This window comes from Balearica regulorum, chromosome 23 (genome assembly GCF_011004875.1).
Source record: "Balearica regulorum gibbericeps isolate bBalReg1 chromosome 23, bBalReg1.pri, whole genome shotgun sequence".
NCBI lineage: Eukaryota > Metazoa > Chordata > Aves > Gruiformes > Gruidae > Balearica > Balearica regulorum.
Genome location: NC_046206.1, coordinates 3,402,204 through 3,424,227, shown reverse-complemented (window position 1 = coordinate 3,424,227; position 22,024 = coordinate 3,402,204). Strand labels below are relative to the sequence as shown.

Sequence of the window (22,024 nt, the reverse complement as noted above, 5' to 3'; positions counted from 1 at the left end):
AGCTGCCCGTGCCGGGCTTCACGCGGGGACAGAACACCGGCGGCCGCTTCCCGCCTCTGCGGGCCCCGCCCCTGACGCTCCTCTGGCCCCGCCCCCGCCCCCTACCGCAGCCAATAGCGTTCCGCCCCCAGCTCCGGCCCCTCCCCGCGGCACAAAGCTCGCGGCACGGGCAGCGCGTGGGCACCTCTTTATGTTTCAGCACTTCCGCACGTTTCACGTCACTTCTCTCTTTAAAAAGTCACCGTATAAAACGAAACCCGTTCCCTTGGCGCGGGGCGCGGCCCGGCCCGGGTTGTTCCCCCCCCCCTCCCCCCGGCTCCGCTCTGCCCGGGCTGCTCGGGAGTCCCTCAGCCGGCGGCTCCGGGGCGCGCAGCACCCCTCAGTTCATGAACTGGGTGTACCCCTCCGCCCCCGTGACGATGACGTCCATCCAGATGCGCATGGCCTCGGCCGAGGGGGCCACCACGTAGTACAGGCGGTCGTGGGTCTTGACGCAGAAGGTCAGCGCCGGGTTGGGGCTCTGGGGACGAGAGGAGGACAGGGTCAGCGCTACGGCCCCCCCCGAGCCCCCGAGCCCCGCGGGGCCGGTGCCGTTAGGTGGCACGGATCGCTCCGGGAGCACCCCCGTCCCGAGTCCCGAGCCACCCCCCTGCCTGCGTGGCGGAGAGCGACGTGGGGGGGGACGGCATCCGGGGGGGGGGGGGTCCCGGCAGAGCACCCCGCTCTCACCTTCGCTGCGCTGCGGAGGTGGTCGTAGTAAACCTCTTCGATGGCTTGGAAGTAGATGACGCCCTTCAGCTTCGTCTCGTGTTTATCTGCCCGAGAGAAGGAAGAGGTGTCGGCCGCAGCGCGGCAGGCAATGGCACGGGGAGGGGGGGCGATGGCACGGGGAGGGGGCGTTGGGAAGGGCAGGGACTCACCCACGTAGTAGGAGAGGGTGCGCTTCATGCGGTCAAAGACGAACCAGCGCTTCTTCCAAGACTTGATCTTGCCGCCCATCTTGACCAGGTAGCCCTTGCACATCTTCTCCGTCAGGATGACGTGGTAGCAGGTATCCACGCTGTGGCCCGAGGACTCGATGTGCAGCCGCAGGTCAAAATCCTCCTTGCGGATGGGGAGGTACCGCGTCAGGGGACGAGCCTGCGAAAGCAACGCAGCTCTGCAAAGCCTGCCGGCGCCAGTGAGAGCCGCATCTCCCTGCCGGAACCCCAGCTGGTTCCTCCCTGCGGGCCAGGCTGGCAGAGGGAAATCCACCCCGGAGGGAGCAGTGCGCCCCGCACCTGCGAGAAGTGCTTCTCCCGCAGCTTGACTTCCTTCTCCACCAGCTTCTGCCGCCGCGCAGTCTCATCCTGCAGCCGGCGTTCCAGCTGCTCCCGGCGCCGGCGCTCGTCCTCCAGCGCCTGCCGCCGCAGCTCCATCTCCCGCTCCTGCGGGCAGGCACAAGCGCTCAGCCCCGGAGCTCGGGGACCCGCTCCCTGGTCGGCTGTGGCACCGGCACCCTCGCTTACCCGGGACTCCATCAGCCGCGACTTCTCCGCGTGCGCCTCCTTCAGCATCTTCTCCATCTCCTCAATCTTCCCCGCCTCCATCCCGCTGGCACTACAAGACAGCCGGAGCTGCCATCCCAGTGGAATGACCCCGAGCCAGCGGCGTGGCCGGCAGAGCAGGCGGTCCCTCCAGCTGCGGGAGCTGGCCCCGAGCTTACCTGGAGAAGTTGTCGGGGGAGCAGGCCGAGTTGTTGCCAGTGGAGATGCTGGTCTCCATGCTGTCTGAGCTCTCCAGGCTGAGGGTGTCGTACGCATGGTCCAGATCCTCGGCCCGGGGCCCGACGCCGTGGGGACGGTGGTGGTGGAGGATGGAGTGATGCACGAGTGGCGGGAAGGCAGCGGGAAAAGGCGGCTGCCCGTGCAGGGCTTCCCACTGGGACTGAGCCTCGGCGGCCGCTTTCTGCTTCAGCTCCGCCAGCCGCCGCTTCTGCTCCTCGATCACCTGCTGACCTGTGCCACGGGAAGAAGACGACGACGATGACGACTGAGCACGCTGCGCTCGGAGACGCACCGCAGCGGGCGGGGGGACGGCGCGGGCGGGAGGAGATGCCGCAGGCGCTGCTGGAGCCGGGGTGGGATGGTGGGTGAAGAGATGGGAGCCGCCGTCACGACTCCCTGGCGAGCAGAGCAAGCAGCATCCGTGTGGGCAGGAGGAGGGGGTCCGGGCAGCCAAGGGGGGCACATGCGCCAGGCTGGCAGGAGCAGGCTGGGCAAAGCGTTAGGGGATTAGGGATGCACAGGGTTGTCCCTAAGCGGACACTGGGAGGCACCCAGGGTCCTGGGCTGGTCGTGCCCCTCCTACGCAGGGCAGAAGGTGCCAGCAAACGGCCATGCTGCTGCCTCCGGGCTGCTCGAGGCAGTCCAAGCCGCCCCACGTCTCTACCTGGTAGATCGCCCGGCTGCAAGGGCTCTGCTGGGAGCGGCTCGGCTGGAGACACGCCGTCGGGCGGAGGGGTCGGGAGGAAGAGAGGGGGGAAAAGCGAGAGACCGTGAGAGAGGCACCGCATCCCGCCGGAGCACCGCCGCTGCCGCCCTCGGCCGGGCTCCCTTCTCCATCGCCCAAGTGGCAGCGGGGGAAGCGTCTCCCAAAGTCCCGCCACCCCGCGGAGCCGGGACGCGGAGCCGGAGCTTACCCTTCTGCTGCAGGGCCAGCTGGCGCTTCGTCTCAATGTCCTGCAGCGTGGCCGCCAGGTTGCGGGGCAGGCTGCCCGCCGGGCTCGGGGGGCCCTGCGTAGGACGGCAGGCGGTCAGCTGTGGGGACGGGGATGGGGCCTGGCACCGGGCACGCAGGGGCCGGGCCGGCCAGGGCTGTGCAACACCCATCTCCCCCCGGCAGCCGTACCTTGGGCGAGGGGCTGCGCCCCAGCACAGAGAGGTTGAGCTGCGAGGACGAGGGGGTCCCGCTCTTCATCCGAGGGGCACCAGCGTTGCCCTCTGTTTTGGCACGATAGACCTGGGCACGGAGACACAGAGGTGAGAGGGGCACGGGGCGGGGGACGGACTGCAAACACCCCCCCACACCCCCACCCCGGATGTATGGCTCAGCCGTCGGCGGGGCCAAGCATCCCCTCCCCAGACCCTGCCCCTGTGGCGGTGCTGTCTTGGCAGGGGTGCGGGCAAGAGGAGGCAGCGGTTGCCTACCCCAGGTGTGCTGCCCGCTGCGGGTCCGCTCTGCCCCTGCCTGCCGCAGCAGCCGGGTGCCCGGCAGCGCCCAGGGTGCGGAGCCGGCAGGAATGTCCCCAGGCTGCCCCGCTCCCACCACGGTCGGCAGCCCCGAAGCCTGAGCCCCACAGTGGTGGGGAGCCAGGATTACCTGGAGAGGCTTGTGAGAGGAGTGAGCTTTAGCTGGAAGCGGAGGAGGGGAAGAAGGAGGAGAGACAGAGGAAGAAGAGGTCTCAAAACCAGCCATGACCTCCTGGTACCACTTCTCTAAATCAAGAGCCGGGAGCCACGCGGGGCCCCCCGGCAGCTGCTGCTCCATCTGGAGAGAGATGCCGCGTGAGAAAGGACGGTGAAAAGCAGCAAGAGTGACAGACGCACAGACATAGAGAGGTCGGAGCACCCCTGCCTGCACCTGCACCATGCCCCCCCCCCCAGCATGGGACCTGCAGACCCCCAGGGACCCCATGCGCTCCCCATCCCAGTCCCGACAGCTCTGGGACCCCCCCCTGCTGCTCATGGGGCCGGCGAGAGGTGATGCAAGCTCTGGGAGGGCACAGAAACCCCCTGCCCCGCACCGTGGGCTGGGCAGGGCTCAGGCGGGCGGCAGCGAAGCAGCGGGCAGGGCAGCGAGGGGTCTGCGGGCTGGTGAGAGCCCGGGGCTGCCGCTCGGCTTCGCCCGCAGCTCACCCCTTCCCGTGCATCCCCATCACCTCCCGGGGAGAGCGTGGGGGCAGAGGGAGGGAAACAGGGCACAAACCTCTGCAGAGACGGAGGGAGAAGAGAGAGATGGAAGAGGAGGAGGAGGAGGAGGAGGAGCAGCGCAGCCTGAGGACGAAGGAGACGGAGGGGTGCAGCCCAGCGGGGAAGCGGCAGGGGCGCGGAGGCCGCCCAGGATGCCCGAGAGCTGCTCAACGGTCACGTACTGGGCAGAGAGAAGCAGATTAAACCAGGAGAAAAGGCTCTGAGCAAGGGCAAGCAGGCACAGGAGAAGGAGCCGGCAGCCCCAGCCCCCAAAAGAGGGTGCCGTGTCCCCGGGAGGAAGGGCAGCTGGTGCTGCCTGCCACCCTGGTGCTGGGCACCCGGTCGGGTCCCTGCCTGCTCTGCAACCTCCTCGCCTGGGACCGGCAGCCAGGACTGGGTCCGACGAGCAAAGGGCCGCCCTCCCGCCCCGCTGGGCACCCGCTCTGCTCCCCAGCCCCGCTGCTGCCGCCCCAGAGGGCAAGGCCCGTCCGGAGCAGGCAAGAAGCACTCCCCGGCAAAGAGACGGGGTGGCTCCAGCCTCTGCTCTCTGCTCAGCTGCAGCCGGAGGAGTCGCCCAGCCCAAGAGAGAGGTGGGCTCTGAGCACCAGGGTGCGCGGGGCGGCCGCGTGGTCTGCAGCATCCTCGCTGCCCGGGACGTGGCAGGCACCCCACGGGAGCAAACCCGAGCATGCTCTGGAGCGGGTACCTCGTCGGCTGCGGGAGGTACGGCAAGCAAGAAAGAGCGCTGAGCGGCAGCAGGGGCAGCAGCAGAAGCTTTAGTGTCCGGGCTGGGGCCGTGCGCATTGCTGCAGAACCTGAAAACGTCAGACAGCCTCATGTACTCCTAGAAATCCACGGCGGAGGAGAAGGAGGAGAGTTAGACCCATGCGCTGGCATCATGGCGCCGACTGCAAAGCGGGAGCAAATCTCCCCCCGCGCGCTTGCCCAGCCCTTCCCTGCCTTGCCGACCCCCCTGCCCGCGGCTGCCTCGGTGCACAGCACCGAGCGGGGTGCCCGAGCTGGGCCGGGTGTCCCAGCACGCTGCCTCGCTCCTGCCTCAGGCGCAGCTTTCCTGGGTGCTGGCTGGGGACGGAGGGCTGCAGCCCACCCCGCCAAGGCCCCAGGCACCTTCAGCCATTCCCATCAGCCAGCTCTCAGGGTCCCCCAGGGTCACAAGCCCTCCTCGAGCTGCTCCGAGCCAGCTTAAAATCCACTTCCTCGCCCTTTCTGAACCAAACATGCTACAGCTGGGGACTTGCTCTTTTTTGGGGGGAAGCCAGGCTAGCAGGACCCTAAAGGATGCTGTCAGGAGGCGCCCAGCCAGCAGGTAAGCGGCAGGCAAGGGGGAAGTGCAGGGACACCTCTGCCACACGGCACCGCACCGGGCTTAAAACCGAGGGTGGCGGCAGCGGGAGCCGGGATGCCCAGCGGGCTCAGAAGAGCACCCAAAATCTGAGCGTTAATGAGAAACGTCCCGGCCGTGCCATCTCAGCGAGCTGCTGCGGGGATGCCCTGCTGCCTGAAGGCGACGTTAGTCCGCCCGCGTAAGGGGTCTGGCGGTGGCTCGGCCGAGGAGGGGACAAGCGAGCGAGCACGTGCAGTTAGTCCTGTTACCTCTTGTGCCTTGGGGTAGGAGCGGGCGGCAGGAGAAGCTAAGGAGGCAGCTGCTGCTGGCAGGGGGCTCAGGGGCTTAGTTCCCTCCAACAGCTCATAAGGCTCTGAGATATGGAGGGTCTCCTGTTGGAGGGCAAAGATCATGTAGGCAAGGCGGGCACAGGCAGCAAGGCGGCGGCAGCAGGCGCCCTCCCCGCGGGCACGCACGAGGGGACTCTGCCATCCTGCCCCTCTCCCCGGCAGCGGGTCGGTTGGCACCCCGGACCCCCGAGGGCATTGTGGCCCTGGCTCCCCGGTCAGAGCCACAAGCAGTGCAACGGGACGACCCACTCCCACCTAAGAGCCTTTGGACGCAAATTGGAAGGAGTCTCCCGTACCGGCACCAAGACAGCCCCAGGCCGTGCCTGTCACCAGCACCCAGCTCCGGCCAGAAGGCGCTCGGAGCACAGGAGCCACTGCAGAGCGCAGCTTGCGGTGCACCAGGCTCATCCCCGCTGGCGAGCAACCCTAGGGACCGTACCCCCCCTCTCCCCACTTACGTCTCTGAGAGCTGAGGACATTTTGGGGAAGCTCCTGCCGCCTGTGACGAGCTGGTATCGCCTCTCCAGAGACACGAGCTTCTCCTTCTCCTGAGCGTGAGGCGACGGCGAGAGCAGAGGCAGCCGATGGTTACTGGCACATCTGCGGCCAGTCCCCCCCGCAAGCTCACCCCGACTGCCAGCACCTCGGCAAGAGCCGGCGTGATCTCGTCCCCTGCCTCGGTCACCCCCAGGGTCGGGGAGCGCGTGTGAACCCCCCCCCATGGCTGCGTTACCTTTTGCAGGAGCTGCAGGACGCCGTTCCTCTCCCTGGCCAGGCGCTCGGCCTCCTGGGCGCTCTGCAGCCGGATCTGGGCAGCCTGGGCGTCCAGCGCAGCCACCCGCTCCTGCAGAGTGGGCGGCGGGGATGAGCTGACCGCCAGCGAGCCACGGGGCTCAGCCGGGACGGCGGGGCGCAGCCTGGCCGTGCCGGACCTGCTGCCCCCCTCCGTCCCTACCTTCCTGCGGGCGATGCTGCGGTGGCACTCGGCTCGGCTCTGCAGGAGCTGCTGGCTCCGTGCCTCACGTTCCTCCTCGAGGCGGCTCTCCCGCTCCAGCTGCTGGAACTCCAGGTCCTCAAACAGCTTGGCCTCCGTCTCCAGCGCCTCCGCCTCCTTCAGACACACAAGGGCACGGCCGATCACTCCCTCCGGACAGGCACCTCTGCGTCCCGCTGGCAGTAGCCCTGTGGCCGTGCACGTCTCCCGCGGCGAAACCTCCCACCGTACCCCTGCATCCCACCGGCGCCGGCCAGGAACGGGGACCCGTGGCAAAGCCCGTCCCCGGTGCCCTGCACGGGGACACAGGCGCAGGCCAGCAACGTGGGAGCCACCATCAACCTCAGCCCGGTTGGAGGAGGCGATGGAGGAATTGGGCGCTGGCCAGGCCAGAGCCGTCAACCCCGTGGTCCGAGGAGCTTGCCACGGTCAGGGGCTTCACCCAGCCCTGGGAGACCAGCAGCCCCCGTTGAACCGCATCCAGGCCAGCGCTGGGCCCCGCCGGGCAGCAAAACACCGCACCTTGGCGTAACCACCGACACGTGGCCCTGCATCACCGAGCCGATGGGCAGCAGAGCCCCCCACGGACGAGCACCGCGCCAGACAAACGCCTGCGCGTCTTTCCAGCCTTCAAGCACCGACAGCACGTGGCGGCGCTCCGCTCAGGGTCTGCCGGTGCCGCCCCGGCAGCAATTGAACCGCGCTCCCCGCGGGGATGCGTTTCACCCTGCTCCAGGAGCAGAGCAGCCATTGCTCTCGTGGCGTGGCGCGGCACCACCAGCGTGGCGGCCACCGAGGGCTCCCTCGCACCGGGAGCACCCCATGGCTGTCCCTGTCTGCCACACGCCGGGACCCGCGTCCAACGTGGGGGTGCCTGCCTGCAGATGGGTTTATCTGCGCAGCGAGGGCCGAGCAGGCGCCGGCTGCAGGCTGGGGAAGGTTGGCCGCTACCGGAAAACACCAGATAATGGGAAAAAAATGCTGCGGACCGGCAGTAACATAAACCGACGGCACCGTGTAAATAAACGCTCTCAGGAAATAGCTGGAAGCAGACAGACGAGGACCCGGCGGTCCCCGAGGCTCCCCAGCCTGCCCTCCTTTGCAGGGCAGGATCCGTGCTCGCACCCTGCCCGGTCCGGAGGAGCCCAACGGCTCCGCGGTGCGGGGGGTGGGGGGCAGCCCCGCGCTCTGCCGAGCCAGCACCGCGTCCCGGGGCCCGGGCGAGCGGGAAGCTTACCAGGACGGCGGTGCCCGGCGCCAGCCGCCTCCAGCCCGGGTACGACGCTCCCAGTGCAGCCCCGGCTGGCGGGGAAGAGCTGGCCTAAGCTGGAGCGGAGGGAGGTGGGCCATGGTCCGGGAGGGGTGGGGGGAGACACTGACCCTTCGCATCTGCTCCCGCAACTGCTCCCGCATTGACTCGGGGCACTTATCAAGGTGGCTCTTCGACTCATGGTAAAGCGCCCGGAGTTGCTCTAGCTCCTTCCTTTCAGCATCAATCTTTGCCCTTTCCTGAATCGGGGGAGAATGAGACAAAACAGAAAAAAAAGAAAAAAAAGAAAAAAAAAAAAAAAGAGAGAGAGAACACACTTCTCAAATCCGCGCCATGCAGAAGCTGCAGAGTTAGAGGGGCTCAGCTGGCAAAAAAGAGGGGGCTGGTGGAAGGAGCATCACGGCATCTACGGAGGGGTCAAGAGAGCCATGGGGACCTGGGCGGTGTTAGAGGGGTTACGGCCAGCCCTCGACCTCAGCCTCACGTTTCCATGCCGAAAGCCCGCTTAGGGGCAGCGAAAAAATCGATGCTGACAGCACGGATAAAGTCATCCCGATCCTGCAAACGGCCGCACCACACGCGCCTTCTGAACAGCCGCTAACTAGCTTTGTTAATTGATGCTCACCATCTGGGATGCTGCCAATTAAGCACAGCAGGTCCCGTATGCAGGCCGGGGGACCGTGGATCGTCCCCATCCATCGGAAGGAGAGGGTTTCCCGTGGGACGACAGTGAAAACGGGAGATGCGAGGTCCAACCCTGCTGCCAGAGATGCTCGGGCTATGCCAAGTTACCGGCAGAGCAGAGGCTTGCTCCTGGCCCCGGGAGGAGAGGGAAGCGTCCCCAACCGTCCCACGGCCACGGAGGCCGGCAACATGGGGCTGGCGTGGGGGTCGCCTCCCGCAGGTCTGGCAGCACCGTACGGGGGTGGGGGCAGGCGTTGGGAAACGCACACTGCGAGAAACCCCGCTCCGCACCGCGGCAGCGCGGAGACACTGGGGATCCGTGAAAACGCATACGGGGGGACGTGCCGAGGGGAGACGGGGCTGGCACGGATGGGCACCCTGGGACAGGGGCGACAGGGTGCCTGGGGGCTCCTGGGCATGCAGAGGTGTCAGAGGTGATGGCAGACTTCAGAGCAGGCACCGTTAGTGCGGTTAGTGCAGGCTGGTTAGGAAAGCAGGTGGTTAGGTCAGCAGAGAGGTTGGGAGGGGAATTTCCCTGTGCTCCTCTCCTGGCCCTGCACGAGGCTGCTCCTGGCTAAAGACGACGCCTGCAAAGGGCTGGAAGACCAAAATCGGAACAAAACCCCCTAACGCCGCGGGGGCACTGCTGGCGGGCGCCGATGACAGCTCTGCCTGACCACGGGCAACTGAACAGCCCAGACACCTCCAGCTGGACCCCCAGGGACGCTGGCGGGACCCGAACACAGGCTACGTGGGGATGCCGGCCTCAGGCAGCGGGGAGCCAGGTCCCGGCGGCTCTCCAGCTGCGAAGCAGCTTGCCCAGAGCCGTGCCACGCTGCCCGCAAGGCTGCGGGATGGATGGCAACCAGCAGCCGGGACGAGCGTGCCACGCACGCAGCGGCACAGGTGCCTTCTGGCACGGCTGGCAGATCACAGCAGCCATGGCACCAAAGACAACTCCAGGGGAAGGGGGCCGGGACCCCCTCTTCAGCCACCAAGCTGTGTGAAACACCCGCAGCGCTTTCCCGGCCTCCTCCAGCAAACCGAACGCTACAGCAGCGGCCGCCATCACACGTGAAGATGCCCCGACGGGCAGCAGAACGGGGGGGGGACTCGCCGCAAGACACAGCCCCCCGGCAAGGGCAGGGAACGGGGAGTGCCGAGGCCCCCGCTCCGAGTCGGTGCTACCCGCTGCAGGCGGCGGCCGGCCAGGAAAGCCCCATGCCACAGAGCCTCCCTGCAAGACCCCGACGGCGCAACAGACGGTGGCCAAAACGCACCCCAAGCATCGGCCCTGCCCTCCTCCACAGAGCTGTCGGACCAGACAGATGGACGGACAGAATCCCCCCCCCACGACGCAAACCCAGAGAGGAAGCATCTCGACGCCTCCGCGGAGAACGAGTCCGCAGCAGGGTCGGGGCACCGCGGCACCAGCTACGAGCACCGGGGCGGGGGGAGCCCTGCCCCGGGGCTCACCTTGTCCCGCTCCTTCCGGATGCTGGCGTCCAGGCTGGAGAGCTTCTCCTGCAGCTGCTGCACTGCCTCCTGCTCCTGCCGCAGCCGTGCCGCCTCCGACTCCCGCTCGCCCTGCAGCAGCGCCCGCTCCATCTCCGCCTGGACGGGCACGGCCACGTCAGGACGGCTGCCCCGGCCGGATCCAGCTCGTGCCCACGGAATCGGGCGCTGGGCTGGCGAGGGCAGCGAGCAGCGGGGGACCCAAGGGGGCTCCCCGTCCCCTCACCTCTCGCGACGTCTCCTGCAGCTGCTGCTCCAGCTCCTTGATGCGACCCTTCAGCTGGTCCAGGCGGCCGAGCACGCCGGCGCGTTCCTCCTCCAGCCGCTGCACCTCCTTGGCCCGGGGGCCCGCCAGCTCCTCGTGCTGCGGAGAAGGCAGGTCAGCACGGCGCAGCACGGTGTGGCGCGGTGCGGCACGGCCGTCCCCTCACCTCGTGGTGGGTGCTCTCAGTGCTGCTGCACTCCTCTTTCAGGTTCTCCTCGTCCGACCTCTCCAGGCTCTCCCTCTGCCGCAGGTCCTCGGCAGCACGGCCCAGAGCCACGGCACCCCTGGGCATCCGCCGGCCGGCGTCCGCGTCGCCAGCCAGGAGCCGGTGCACGTCACCCAGCTCAGTGCCGTCCGTCTTGGTGTACTCGGCGCAGAGGTTCAGGATGGTCTCCAGGCGCTGCCGCTCCTGCGGGGAAGAACGGTCAGCACGGCGCCCGGCCCGGCTGAAGGACCCCGTGCCAACGGCAGGCACCGGGACACGGGCTCGCTCCTCGCCCTGCCCGCACGCTGGGACGGGCTGGGGACGTAGCAAAGCCCGACGCAGCCCGCCCTGACCCCACGGCGGAGCCAGGCACACGATGCGCCGGGAGCTGGAGACGGACTAATTACAGGCAGCAGCGCCGGCCATCGAGCGCCTCCGCTATTTCCAGGCGGTGACTCAGGCCGCCCGCGCCGGGCGTGAGTCAGGGCTGAGCAAACAGGGCTCCGGCGGCACGGCCCCCGGGACCGGCAGATGCACGGAGCAAACCCCACCCAGGCAGCTGCCGGCTCTATAAAAACTCCATCTACCCTAAATATAGACGCGATGCCCACAAAGCCACAGCACCGTCGCTGGCCGACGCAGCTCCGGCGGGGCTGGATGAGACGTGGACGGTTTTGCAAAGCGCCGGGCACCGCAATTTCAGCCTGCAGCCCCGCAGAGCCACGCCGACCCCGCGGGTTTCCCCGGGCTGCTGTGAGCTGGGGGCTTTGTCCTCCCGGAGAGCGGCCGTGTACCGACGGCCGCTCCAGACCGTAATCCCCCCGGATAAGCCGGCAGCCTGGCAGCTGTGGCAAATCCCTGAGAGGCAAGGGCCAGGTTTTAAAGAGGCAAAAGCCAAAAGGCGTTTGCAAAGAGGGCGTCCCACGCTCGAACACGGCCCCGCGTCCCCCCTCCCGGCCCCAGGGCTCACCAGGCGCTCCATCTCCTGCTCCCGCACCCGCTCCTGCCGCTGCCGCCGGTGGTACTCCAGCAGCTCGTCCTCGTTGTCGCTGATCTCGGTGATGCTGTTCTTGCGCTCCCGTGGCCCCGCTGGCGGCCGTGGGTCCCCCAAGGGCTTCCTGGGGGCGCGGGGGCTCTGCCGGGGCGAGGGCGCAGCCGGGGAGCCCAGCCCGTATGCCGGGCTCAGGCAGGCGCCGAAGCTGGGGCGGCGTGTGGGGGTCTCTGCCGGCAGCGGGGGCGAGGGGCTCCCGGCACCCCTCGGCTCCTCCGGGCCCTTGCGCCTGGCGCGGGGGCTCCCGGGCACCTCCCTGCCCAGCCGGGGCTGTGGGGAGGGGGCGTCGAGGGCCGCCCGGGGGCTGGCAGCCCGCCGCGACAAAGAGGGGCTCAGAGGGGGCAGCTCCCGCATGCTCTCCACGTTCCTCCGGGCCGCCCGCGGGCTCTCGGGGGGCTGCAGCCGGGTCTCCGGGACCGCCCTGCCGACGGGCTGCCGGCCGGGAGTCAGGGGGTCCCGCGGCTCCCGGAAAGGGCTGGGGGGCCGCTCCTGCAGGGCTGCCCATGGCCGCGATGCCGCCCTGGGGGTCAGCCGGGGGCTGCCCGCTCGGTGGTCCCCGAGCCTCTCAGTCGGCCAAGGCTCGCCGGGACCCCCGCCGGGTGGGGGCGGCGGGCGCTGGGGGGGCGGCTGCACGGCGTGGTTGTAGCTGGAGGAGCGGAGCGGGACGAGGGGGGGCACGGCCGGACCCTGGTCCTGGCTGCTGGGTGAGGGGCTGGTGTAGCCGCCGCTGCTGGCCGAGGAGGAGAGGGGGGAGAAAGGAGGGGAGGCGTTCTCATAGCTGGAGCCCCCTGAAGTGGCCCCAGGGCTGGGTGGGGGGGACAGGAGGCAGTGCCCGCCCCCGTTCACCACGGGAGAGAGGGGGGACCGGCCACAGGCAGAAGGTGGCTTCTTGCCGCTGGTGGACGCTGGGTCCTCCAGCACCAGCGAGTCCATGATGTCCTGAAGGTCCTTCTCGATGGAGCTGACGAGGGAGCTATGGCTGGGACACCCAGGCTCAGCCGGCTGGCGGCCACCGTTCACCAGGGCCTCGGGCTCTGTGGGGACACGGGAGCAGGCGTCAGCGCGGCGGGACCCCCGACACAGCCACTGCCCAGCCTGGGGTCCCACGGAGCAGCCCGCCATCACCCCTCCACGCAGCCTTGCGGAACCAGCGCCGGGACGTGGCTCTTCTCCCCCCCAGTCCCGAGCTGCCTGAGCCCCACTGCCACCGTTTCCGGTGCCGGCTGGGGAGCCGGGCCAGGGAGGAGGCCGGCATCCCGCTGGCCCCATCACCAGGGAGACAGAAACCCGATAGTGCGGCCCAGCCGCCTGCTCCCGGCATCCCTGCGCTGCCGACAGCTCCCGGCCCCGCTGCACGGGGAGCAGCTGCCCGCACCAGCCGCCAGTGCCCAACGCTCGTCCCCGACACGCTCCGGCACCCCAACGAGGGGGTGGAGATGCGACGGCCGAAAGCCGCGGAGCGCAGACCCGTGGCGCATCCGGACCCCCCACCACGTTGCCCGCAGCCTTCCCGCGCCCCCGGGCTGGGGTGACCCCTGCCCGGGCTGCCCCGTCCTCCCGGCGCAGCACCGATGTGCCTGTCACTCAGGGGACGAGCTAATACTGGCAGGCACGGAGCCTGGCCAGGACGGCGTGCCACCCAGGCTGCGTCACCCCCTGGCACCCAGCGGCTCCCCTGCGGCGGCCGGCAGCGCCTCCACGCCTGGGCAGAGAGAGACCCCGCGGGATGCTCTGCGGCCATGGCACCTCCCCGCGTCCCTCCTCCCGTCCCCCAGCTGTGGGGTGCTCTGCCTTCCCGGCACACACGTGGCACAGGGAGGCTGCCAAGCTCCTCTCCCCGTGCCAGGGTGTGCCGGCTGGGGCAGGGAGCAGGGCTGCCTGCCCAGGGACTGCTGCTGGGGGTTCGGACACCCCCGGGAGCTGGGTGCAGCCCCGAACCTCGGCACGGGCACTCGTCCCGTCGGCTCTGCAGGCAGGCAGACGCAGCAAGATAAGCAGCAGGCGAGATGGAGGACTGCAGCCAGGGAAACGGCCTTCACAGCCTCTGCGTGGCCGCCCCAGCACATAAACACCGGCTCCAAGGCAGCCGGGAGGGTCCCACGCACCCTGCGTCCCCGTCACAGGCCAACGGGTGACGGCTTTGCCACAGCCAGGCTGGGCAGAGGCTGGAGTCGTTCCTCGCCACCCTCACAATTACCCTCTTTTGAGGCGATATTAATCATTAACAAATGCCCGTGCAGCTACCGTGCCGAGCCAACGGCTGGTTCATCCGCGGCTGGGCACGAGCTCCGCTCCCGAGCGCGGCAGCCCGGGCTTAGGAGAGCATCGTGCACCGGGGAAGCTGGCGGCGCAGGACGGGGAGTGCCCCGGCATCCCCACCGCCCCGCCTGGGACGAGGAGGGGGGGTCACCTACTTGCTGGCAGCCCGTAGACAGCCGCCGGGCTCCTGCCCCCCGCCGGGATCATGCTCTTCATCCACTTGGCCTCGGCAGGGTGATTGAAGCGGAGGAAGGTGGCCTGGCCCAGGCAGATGGTGCACCCTGGGGAAAGAGGGGAGAGGGCTCAGCCGCCGGCCAGCCGGACGCACCGGAGCGCTGCCGGAGAGAGAGGCGAGGCGGGAGCCGGCGCAGGGAGGCGGCCGGGCGCTGCCCGGCCCTAAGACGCATCCCCGGGAGGGGAGCGGGCTCCTGCCGTCAGCAGAGGCTTAGGGGGAGGCTGAAATCCAGGTCACTCCCCGGCAGCTGCAGGCAGCGCGTCGCAGGCGCAGGCACAGCTGGGGTCCCTGCCGGGGGCCGCGCTGCCGCGGGGGAGCTGGCGGTGCTCCAGGGCCTGCGCGGCTGCCAGCTGCAGACAAGACAGCTCCTGTCCCCGGCCGCAAAGCGCCTCTTCTTGGCCCAAAACAGCAGCCCTCTCGGGGGGAAGGCGGCTCGGGCAGCGGGGCCGTGGGCTGCCTGCTCCCCCGCTGCCCACAGTGCCGGGGAACCGTGTGCCGGCAGCGGGGAGCAGCGGGCGGCTGGAAGGCTCCCTGCTGCAGACACACCCTGCTTTGAAGCGCCTGCCAGGGCCCTGGGGAGAGGCTCGCTCTGCACCGACAGCCGCAGCCGAAAATCCCTCGCCGGAGGGGACGCGTGTTTTTGGAGCAGCCGGCAGCCCAGGCTCGTGGCAAGGCGAGCGAGAGGCCGTACAGATGAGCGCCATCGCGGGGGCCCGGCTTCGTTGTCCGAGCACCGGGGAGGGAAGGTGTCCTGCTCCCCGGCAGGAGCTGCCGCAGCACCCCGGCTCAGCGAGAGCATCCTGCCTGCCAGGCAGCAACGCCAGCGCCCGACCCGGCGATGGCTCCTCTGGCTCGGGCCATCACCGACCTCCGCCTTCCGCTCGTGCCGGTACCGGCGGAGCCACGCATCACCCTGGCGAAGCAGAGTACCCTCGCCCCACGCCCTGAGCGTCGGCCTCGCAGCCCCACGACTTGTCCCGCCGTGGCCGGGCACAGATGGTGACCCCAACCTGCAGCATCCCTGCCTGCTCGCCCTGCCTGCAGCCACCCAGGCACGAGAACCGGGGTCTCGGTTGATCCCTGCCCACACACCATCGTCCGTTCCCCCCCCGCCCCGGGCAGACCACGGCTCTCACCACCCACCGTGGGAACAGCGGGACGTGGCGGGACCCCGCGGTCCGTCACACCGGAGCCGTCGCGCCCCTGCTCCGGCGGCCACGTGTCTCCCATTGTCCCCCGAGGGGGACACGCGGGTGGGGTCCCCCTTTCCCGGGGAGCGGCAGGGGAAGGCGCAGGGGGACCGCAACCCTGCAAAAGGGGCTTTGCGACCCGCGGAGGGGACGGGAAGCGCTCCCCCCCCACACCCCACCCCACCCCGGCGCGGACACGCGTGGCCCCCCCCCTCCCGCACCGCACCGCGCCGCACTCACCGCGCCGCCGCCGCCGCCGCTCGGGCAGCACCGCGCACCGCCCCCGGGGAGGAGCGGCGGGCGGGCGGGGACGACGGGGGCCGGGCTTCACCCTGCCCCGCCGCCCGGACGGAGGGTCCTCCCCAGGAGCCGGGGCAGGGACGGGAAGCGTGACACGGATCGTGCGAGGAGACGGGAGGCCGTGGGGAGGGATCCACGGCTCTGCCCACGCTCCCCCGGGAGCGGCCGTGGAGGGGGGACAGCAGGGTCCAAGCCCCTCCAAGCACACCGGCGGGTCCCCAGCAGCGATGCCCCAGGACAGCCGAGCCGTTTTCTTCCTTCGTCTCCCCTTCCCAACCCTGGCTCGGCATCCCCACGGCAGCGGGGACCAAACCGTGTGCCCGGCACTGTCCGGCCAGAGCTGCTCTCCTCCTCCCGATCTCATGCACGGCACGGCCTCCCGGCACACGGCAAAGCCGCTTCCCAAAGGGTGCCAGCATCCAGCACGTGTCCCCCCACCAGGGCAAAGAGGCAAGAGCATCCCAGAGGGGACGTGCAATTGCAAGGATGGATCCACAAACACCCCAAAACCCGACGGCTCAACCCCGCCTGCAAACGCCGGGTCTTGCTCTGGAGGAGACAAAACCGCCGCTACCTTGGGTGAGGCGCGTGGGCCGCCGGAGCGGCACGCCGTCGATAGCGCAGGCGTTGCCGCAGGGGTGCAAGGTGAGCGTCCCCCGCACGTTCTCAATGTAGCAGTGCTGGGGCGCCAGCCCAGGGCCCTGCAGGACGATGTCCCTCGCAGCCGTGCCGATGGTGGTCCTCCCTGTCGGCAGAAAGAGCGGCTCAGCGTCCCTGCTGCCAGCGTACCCGCGGGGACCCCCCAGCAGCTGGCACTCACCTTCCTCCAGGGGCAGGAGCGTGATGGCGGTGCTGAGCCGGCCGCTGCCCAGGCTCACCAAGTGCGGCTTCTCTGTCTGCACCTTCAGCCCCTTGCCCGTGTCGATCAGGTCCAGGGGGCTGTTCTGCAGGAGGAGAGGGGAGGGATGCTCACAGCTCCCACGGCTGCAGCCCACGCCCCTGTGCTGCCCACCCAAGCGGATGCCCGGGCTGCCGCAAAATGGCCGTGGGCGCAGGCAGGGAGTGACGCCCAGGCACAGCCGTCTGCGGGCAGGACAGTCGGGCAGTGGGACGCGGGAGCTGAGGGCTCCCTCCTGCCTGTGCTGCCTGCCCCGGGGAACAGACGTCAGCTGCTGCAGGAGCAGGAGAAGATCCCCGGGGCTTGGGCTGCATCTAAGAGGATCCGAGCTGCCAGCCACTTAGCTCAATTGGCTTTGCCGACGATCCCGTAATGGGATTGGGGTCAGGAGAGGCCGGAGGGCAGCGCCGGCCGCCCGCGGCAGGGCTGGCTGCAGAGGAGGAGGGCTCCCGGCCGGATCGCCGTGCTTTCGCAGGGCAGAGGTCCCGTGGCATCGCGCGCTCACCTGGATGATGGTCTGGACTCTGCGGGTCGGGCTGGCGGGGGTCCTGCCCGGTGCCTCCATGGTGCCCGCTCGGAGACGCCGGGTGCTCTCAGGCACAGGCTGCTGCTGGGAGAGATGGAGGACATCGGCACAGGCAGACGCACTGGGATCTGCTGTATTGCTCCTGCACGTCCCTGCTGGCAGCTTGCACATCTGGCAGCCTGAGGACGAGCCTCACAAACCCTACCCCACCCCAAACCGGTGTTTGCCAGCGAAGGGATTCCCCTCCCGAGCTCCGGTCTTCAGCCCTGCAGCAGCTGCTCGAAGCCAGGCAGGATCCCCACCCAGCGAGACACGGTCCCCAGTCCGCCCGGGGAAAACAGTACGTGCGCCAAGCATCAGCACGGGACACGACGCCAGAAAAAGCCGTCACACTGGCTCGGCTTTGGGGAGGTGGGGTAGGAAACGCGCACCCTAAACACCGAGAGCGACGGGCAGCCGGACCCTGATGGCCGCTGGTGGAGAAGGACACCTGAGCACAGCATCCAGCTGTCCCCAGCAACATCTGCCTGCCTGCGCACTGCCTGCGGCACGCCCTGGCACACCCACGTGTGCCACGAGTGCCCGTCCCCGGGACCTGGGCACACACCTCTGCTCCTGCACGGCCGGGCAGCAGCAGCGCCTCGGGGTGCGCAAGCCCAGCTGAGCTTGCCTCGGCCCTGCCTGTGCCCTGCCTGGCCGGCTGTCCTGGTTTTCAGCCGGGATAGTTGATTTTCAGAGGCAGCTGGGAGGGGACACAGGCAGGACAGCTGACCCAAGCTAGCCAAAGGGCTGCTCCATCCCGTAGGAAGGACCGCTGCTCGGGGCTGGGCATGGGGTTCTGGGCGGTGAGCAAATTGCATTCTGTATCACCCGCTTTGCACAGTCTGTTCTAAGCACGGCTGTTGTTAACTCCCTCTCCCTTCGCTGTCCCTGTAACCTGGTGCTCGGCTGCAGCTGGGGCTAAACCACGACATCGGCACACACGCCAGCACCAGCCTGGCAGGGCTCCTGCCCACCAGAGCTGCCACGCGCTGCCGTTCTCCGCACGGGCAGGAGGCAGCTAGGGGAGGAACAATTTCCGTCACCCGGTGCTCACGCCACCATCGTAGCCCGGGATGCTCCGGGGTTGCTAAATTTACGTCTTCCCTTCCGCCCAGGCCTGGCTAAGCACAGCTTAACCCTTCCCGGGCAGGCTGGGGCAGCCAAACCAGGGAGCGCTCCCACCCCCATTAAGGACCCCGGTGGTCCCGAGGCAGCCGGGGGCACCGGGAGGAGCCCTGGGCTCGGCTCCCCGCAGCATCGCCCACGGTCCCGCCAGTCCCGGCGTCCCACGGGGCGAGGGACCCCCCCGGCTCAGCCAGCACCGGGCTCGGCTGCGGGGGCGAGCGGGCGGCTATTACACACTGCGGAAAAAATGAAATGCTGGAAAACACCAGGCGTGGGATCCAGGGCTGGGACAGAGCCCGGGCGGCTCTGTGTGACACCAAGGCCAGCCGCCCCACGGCGAGGGCTCCGTGGGGACCGAGGCCGCCCCATGCGGGATGGGGGCAGCTCAGCTGGGGCTGGGGCAGGGGGAAGCAGAGACACGGTACCCCAGGAGCAGCTCCCCGGTGCCCACCGGCTGCCGAGGTGGGACCCCCGCTTTCCCTTACCTGCCACCCGGTCCTGGCCCGTGCGCCAAGCGGCACCCTCCGCGGCAGCGTGCCCATGTCCCCTGGGCGCAGGGGGGCCACACTTCCCAGCATCGGGAGACCCCACAGCCCGTCCCAGGCGCTGCCCCTTGCCTGCACCCAGGCCCCGCCACAATGTCTGGGAAGGAGGAAAAGCCAGGAGGGGCCGTGCTGCTGCATAGGAAGGGAGCGGGGCCAGGGTGGGATCCTGTGCCGGCGTTAACCCCTTCCCAGCACGGCTGTGCTGGGTGAGCATCATGGGGGGAACCCCGACCCCGCCACCCAGGGGATCTGTCCCCGCTCCTGCTCATCTGCTGCCCAAACTCGCTTGACCCGGCACCCCCTACTCTACAGGCAGCCCTGCCTACCCATGGGCTGGGGCGGGGGGGGGACACCCCAGTGTCTGGCTGCACCCCTTGTGCCCACCCTGCCCGCTGATGGCCCCCGGCATCGCCCTCTGCCCCAGCAGAGCCCCTCACCTTGCTCCTCACCGCGCAGGAGACGCCCTCCGTCCCCCCCAGCCCATCCCACGGGGGGTGCAGCCCTTCTCCAGCCGGCTCTGCCGGAGGAATGCGGGGCGGGAGCGTGGCCGCCCCGGCCGGCGCCCCACCGCTGGGGCGGACAAGGCGGCCTTTCTTCTCCCGCCGCCGCCTGCAGAACGCGCCGCTTGTTCCCGCCGTGGGAAGCGGCGAAGGCAGCAAATGCCAAGGGGTCGGGCTCGGTTACCGCCAAACAGCCCACAGGCCCCGTACCCCTCGTACGCAGGGCTGCCCGCTCGGCCCCGGCCTCCCGGAGGACAAAAGCCTCTTTCTTCTCCTGACGCAGGCAGAGGCCTCACCTGGGAGGACGCCCAGCCCTGCCGCCACCATCCTCCCCGGGGAGCCCCTGCATCCCATCGCCTGCGAGCTGCGACCCGCCTGCCTGCCCCGAGCCCACACGGGCAGGGCTGCTCAGGGGGTCCGTTCCTGCCCGAAATGCTGCTGCCCACCAAGATCCTGGGCACGGCACGACCTGCCTCGCTCCCCATCAGCGTGGCCAGGCACCGGCAGCCAGATCCCGGAGCCGCACCGTGTGCCACCGGCCAGGACACGGCCGGCCGGCCAGCCCACGCTTGTGCCGATGCACGGGAACACAGCCCGGCACGCCCTGCCGTGCACCCCCTCCTCGCGGTGCCAGCTGTGCCCGGGATGCAACGTGCAAGGGAAAGGCGCACGGCATCCCACGGCGCAGCCTTTCCTCCCCACCCGCGACCGGGTGAGTCACGGGAGGAAGCCCGAGCGGCCGAGCTAACGGGTGCACACCAAGCAGCGTCGCAGCCTCCGTCCAACTTGGCTGCCTGCTCGCTCCCCATCTGCTAACGCGCTTAGGGCGCGTTTACCCCTTCCCACACCCTCCGCCCCGGTAAACAACCGGCCCTTCCGCCGGCAGCTGGGAAGGGGCAGCCGGACTCCGGCACGAAGCCAGAGGGGAGCGAGGACCCTGCTCCCGGCCGCTGCCTCCAGCCCTTATGCTGAGCAGGGGAGACCCAGCCGGCCCCATCCCACCCGGGGCGGTGGGGGCGAGGGGCGGCAGGGGCTGCATCGCGGTTGCTGGGACGACGGAACGCTCCTGGCAATAACATCACCGTAAATCAGCTGCCAGACAGCTCCGGCGGGAGCCGAGGAATCCCGGCCGCACCCGCTGATCTCAGCACTCCCGGGAAGCGCTCCCGCACCGCTGCGGCACAGCTGCGCTCCAGCCGAGGCCACAGCCCTGCCGGCATCGCGCCTTGGGGTCTCCGCGGCCTGGGAGGGTGCCCGCCACGTGCTTGGGTTGGGGAGGGCGTGCAGCCCAGCTTTCCTGCACCCAACGCTCCCTGAGATGAGCCAGCTCCAAGGGCCGGCGATGCCGTGCATGGCCTCGACTGCTGCCAGAGCTCAAGCAATGAGTCCGGCGTCAGCGTGTGCCTCCGGCCGCCGCAGTGTGGACAGGGAAACCGCCACCACGGAGCTACAGAACCCCACGTAAGGTTGCACGATGGAGATATCCCGCAAAGCCCTCTCGTAGCAAAGGACAGCCTCTCACCTGCAGGCCAGACGCTCAGCATGGAACATCTGCTACCGGCAGCTCAGGGACCGCGGCACAGGATGGGTTTGTTTGGTGGGTCTCGGATCCAGTCCCTGGCACGAACCCATCACCCAGCCCCACGTTCACTGGGAGAGGGGCAGGGGTGAACCTCACCTCTCCGAAACAGTCAACGCTCTCTCCTTTCTGGCGCCTGGCCGTCGGCAAGCACCACCTAGTCACGCAAACCCGCAGCTCCATCGCCCTGCGTGGCACTCTGCCTGCTGCAGCCCCGCGCACGCCAACGTACAGCATCACGCGGCAAACCCAAACGTACGAGGAGGTGCCGAAAAAGCACCCGGGCAGCGCCGACCTGCGGCACTCGGCTGAGGGATCTGCCCCGCTGCAGCCCTCGCCCGGTGCCCAGGGAGGGCAGGGGGATCGCAGGGCAGCCGGAGTGGTGGGAGAGCAGGCGGCCCTTCGGCGCAGCAGCCGGATACCTTCTGGGGCTGCCAAATTCCTCAGGCTCTCTGGCAGCGGCCAAAGGGGCCGTGGCAAGAGCGTGTCAGGAAGCTGGAGTAAACAAGGTCCCGCTGCGGAACGGGGTCCAGCGAGGCCAGTGCTGTTCCCAGGCTCCCTGAGAGGTGTTGGGGATGGCAGGGGCAGCCTCGGGCCAAACGCCGTCTCCCCCTGCAACCACCCGGCAGCTGCAGCAGGATTTGGGGACAGGAGAACCTCATCCAACCTCCCACGCGGGGCCGGCTGCTCTCACGGCTCCCACGCCAACAAACTCACCACTGACGTGGATGTGGACCACCGGATCCAGCTCCAGCTCTCGGCCCACCCACGCACCCCCAAAGCGTTGTGCAACGACGGGTTTCACTTCACAGCTGTCGGGGTTTTCCTGCGTTCCCACCCGCAGCTCCTTCCCCACGCCCCTCCTCGCCCCCCCCCCCCCTCCCCGGGCAGGGACCCCCACCACACCCCACGCCTGACAGAGGCAGCGGAGCCCCTTCCCCTCGCCCCCGCCGTACGTACCCCGAAGCCGCTCCCGGCTGCGGGACTGGGCACGAGTGGGGATCCCACCCCCCCCACCCCGGGAGGGACGAGCTGCCCCCGGTGCTCGGTGCCCCGACCCCATCCCCGCCGCTCACCTCCGCTCCGCTGCTCCGGCTGTCCCGTCCCGGTCTCCGCCGCCGCTCCCCTCCGCTGTCCGCCGGCGGCCGCATCCCCGCCCCGGTGCCGGCCCCGTCCCGCCCCCGCGGGGAAGAGGG

At 69.4% G+C, this 22,024-nt stretch overlaps 1 protein-coding gene across 19 annotated transcripts; it reads right to left on the bottom strand.

The window, feature by feature from the left end:
• Positions 1-209: 209 nt before the first annotated feature.
• PHLDB1 (pleckstrin homology like domain family B member 1) lies at positions 210-21,971 on the bottom strand. 19 transcript variants are annotated; one of them, XM_075774708.1, is made up of 26 exons: positions 21,905-21,971; positions 17,017-17,118; positions 16,434-16,557; positions 16,188-16,358; positions 14,044-14,169; positions 11,549-12,663; positions 10,540-10,782; positions 10,335-10,472; positions 10,070-10,207; positions 8,020-8,148; positions 6,601-6,756; positions 6,379-6,489; positions 6,104-6,193; positions 5,565-5,687; positions 4,657-4,794; positions 3,967-4,131; positions 3,361-3,528; positions 2,890-3,000; positions 2,681-2,774; positions 2,431-2,475; positions 1,706-1,997; positions 1,509-1,599; positions 1,281-1,427; positions 921-1,140; positions 730-815; positions 210-520 (listed from the first exon to the last, which is right to left on the bottom strand). In XM_075774708.1, exons 2-26 carry the CDS (start codon positions 17,074-17,076, stop codon positions 380-382), a joined length of 4,422 nt encoding a protein of 1,473 aa, XP_075630823.1. In that variant the 5' UTR covers positions 17,077-17,118; positions 21,905-21,971; the 3' UTR covers positions 210-379. The 19 variants fall into 19 exon arrangements, with proteins under 19 accessions (XP_075630823.1, XP_075630824.1, XP_075630818.1 ...); XM_075774709.1 differs by having other exon boundaries at positions 17,017-17,121; positions 21,905-21,949; XM_075774703.1 differs by lacking the exon at positions 21,905-21,971 and adding an exon at positions 18,690-18,833.
• Positions 21,972-22,024: the final 53 nt, after the last annotated feature.

Bases quoted from the DNA above. Each gene is read 5' to 3' on its own strand.
- PHLDB1 (XM_075774702.1), bottom strand. From the start codon at position 18,782: ATGCTGGGAAGTGTGGCCCCCCTGCGCCCAGGGGACATGGGCACGCTG. The intron at 10,473-10,539 runs GTGAGGGGACGG...CCTTCTCCGCAG, and splicing joins CTGAGAGCACCCACCACGAG to CACGAGGAGCTGGCGGGCCC. The intron at 6,490-6,600 runs GTAGGGACGGAG...CCCACTCTGCAG, and splicing joins GCAGCATCGCCCGCAGGAAG to GAGCGGGTGGCTGCGCTGGA.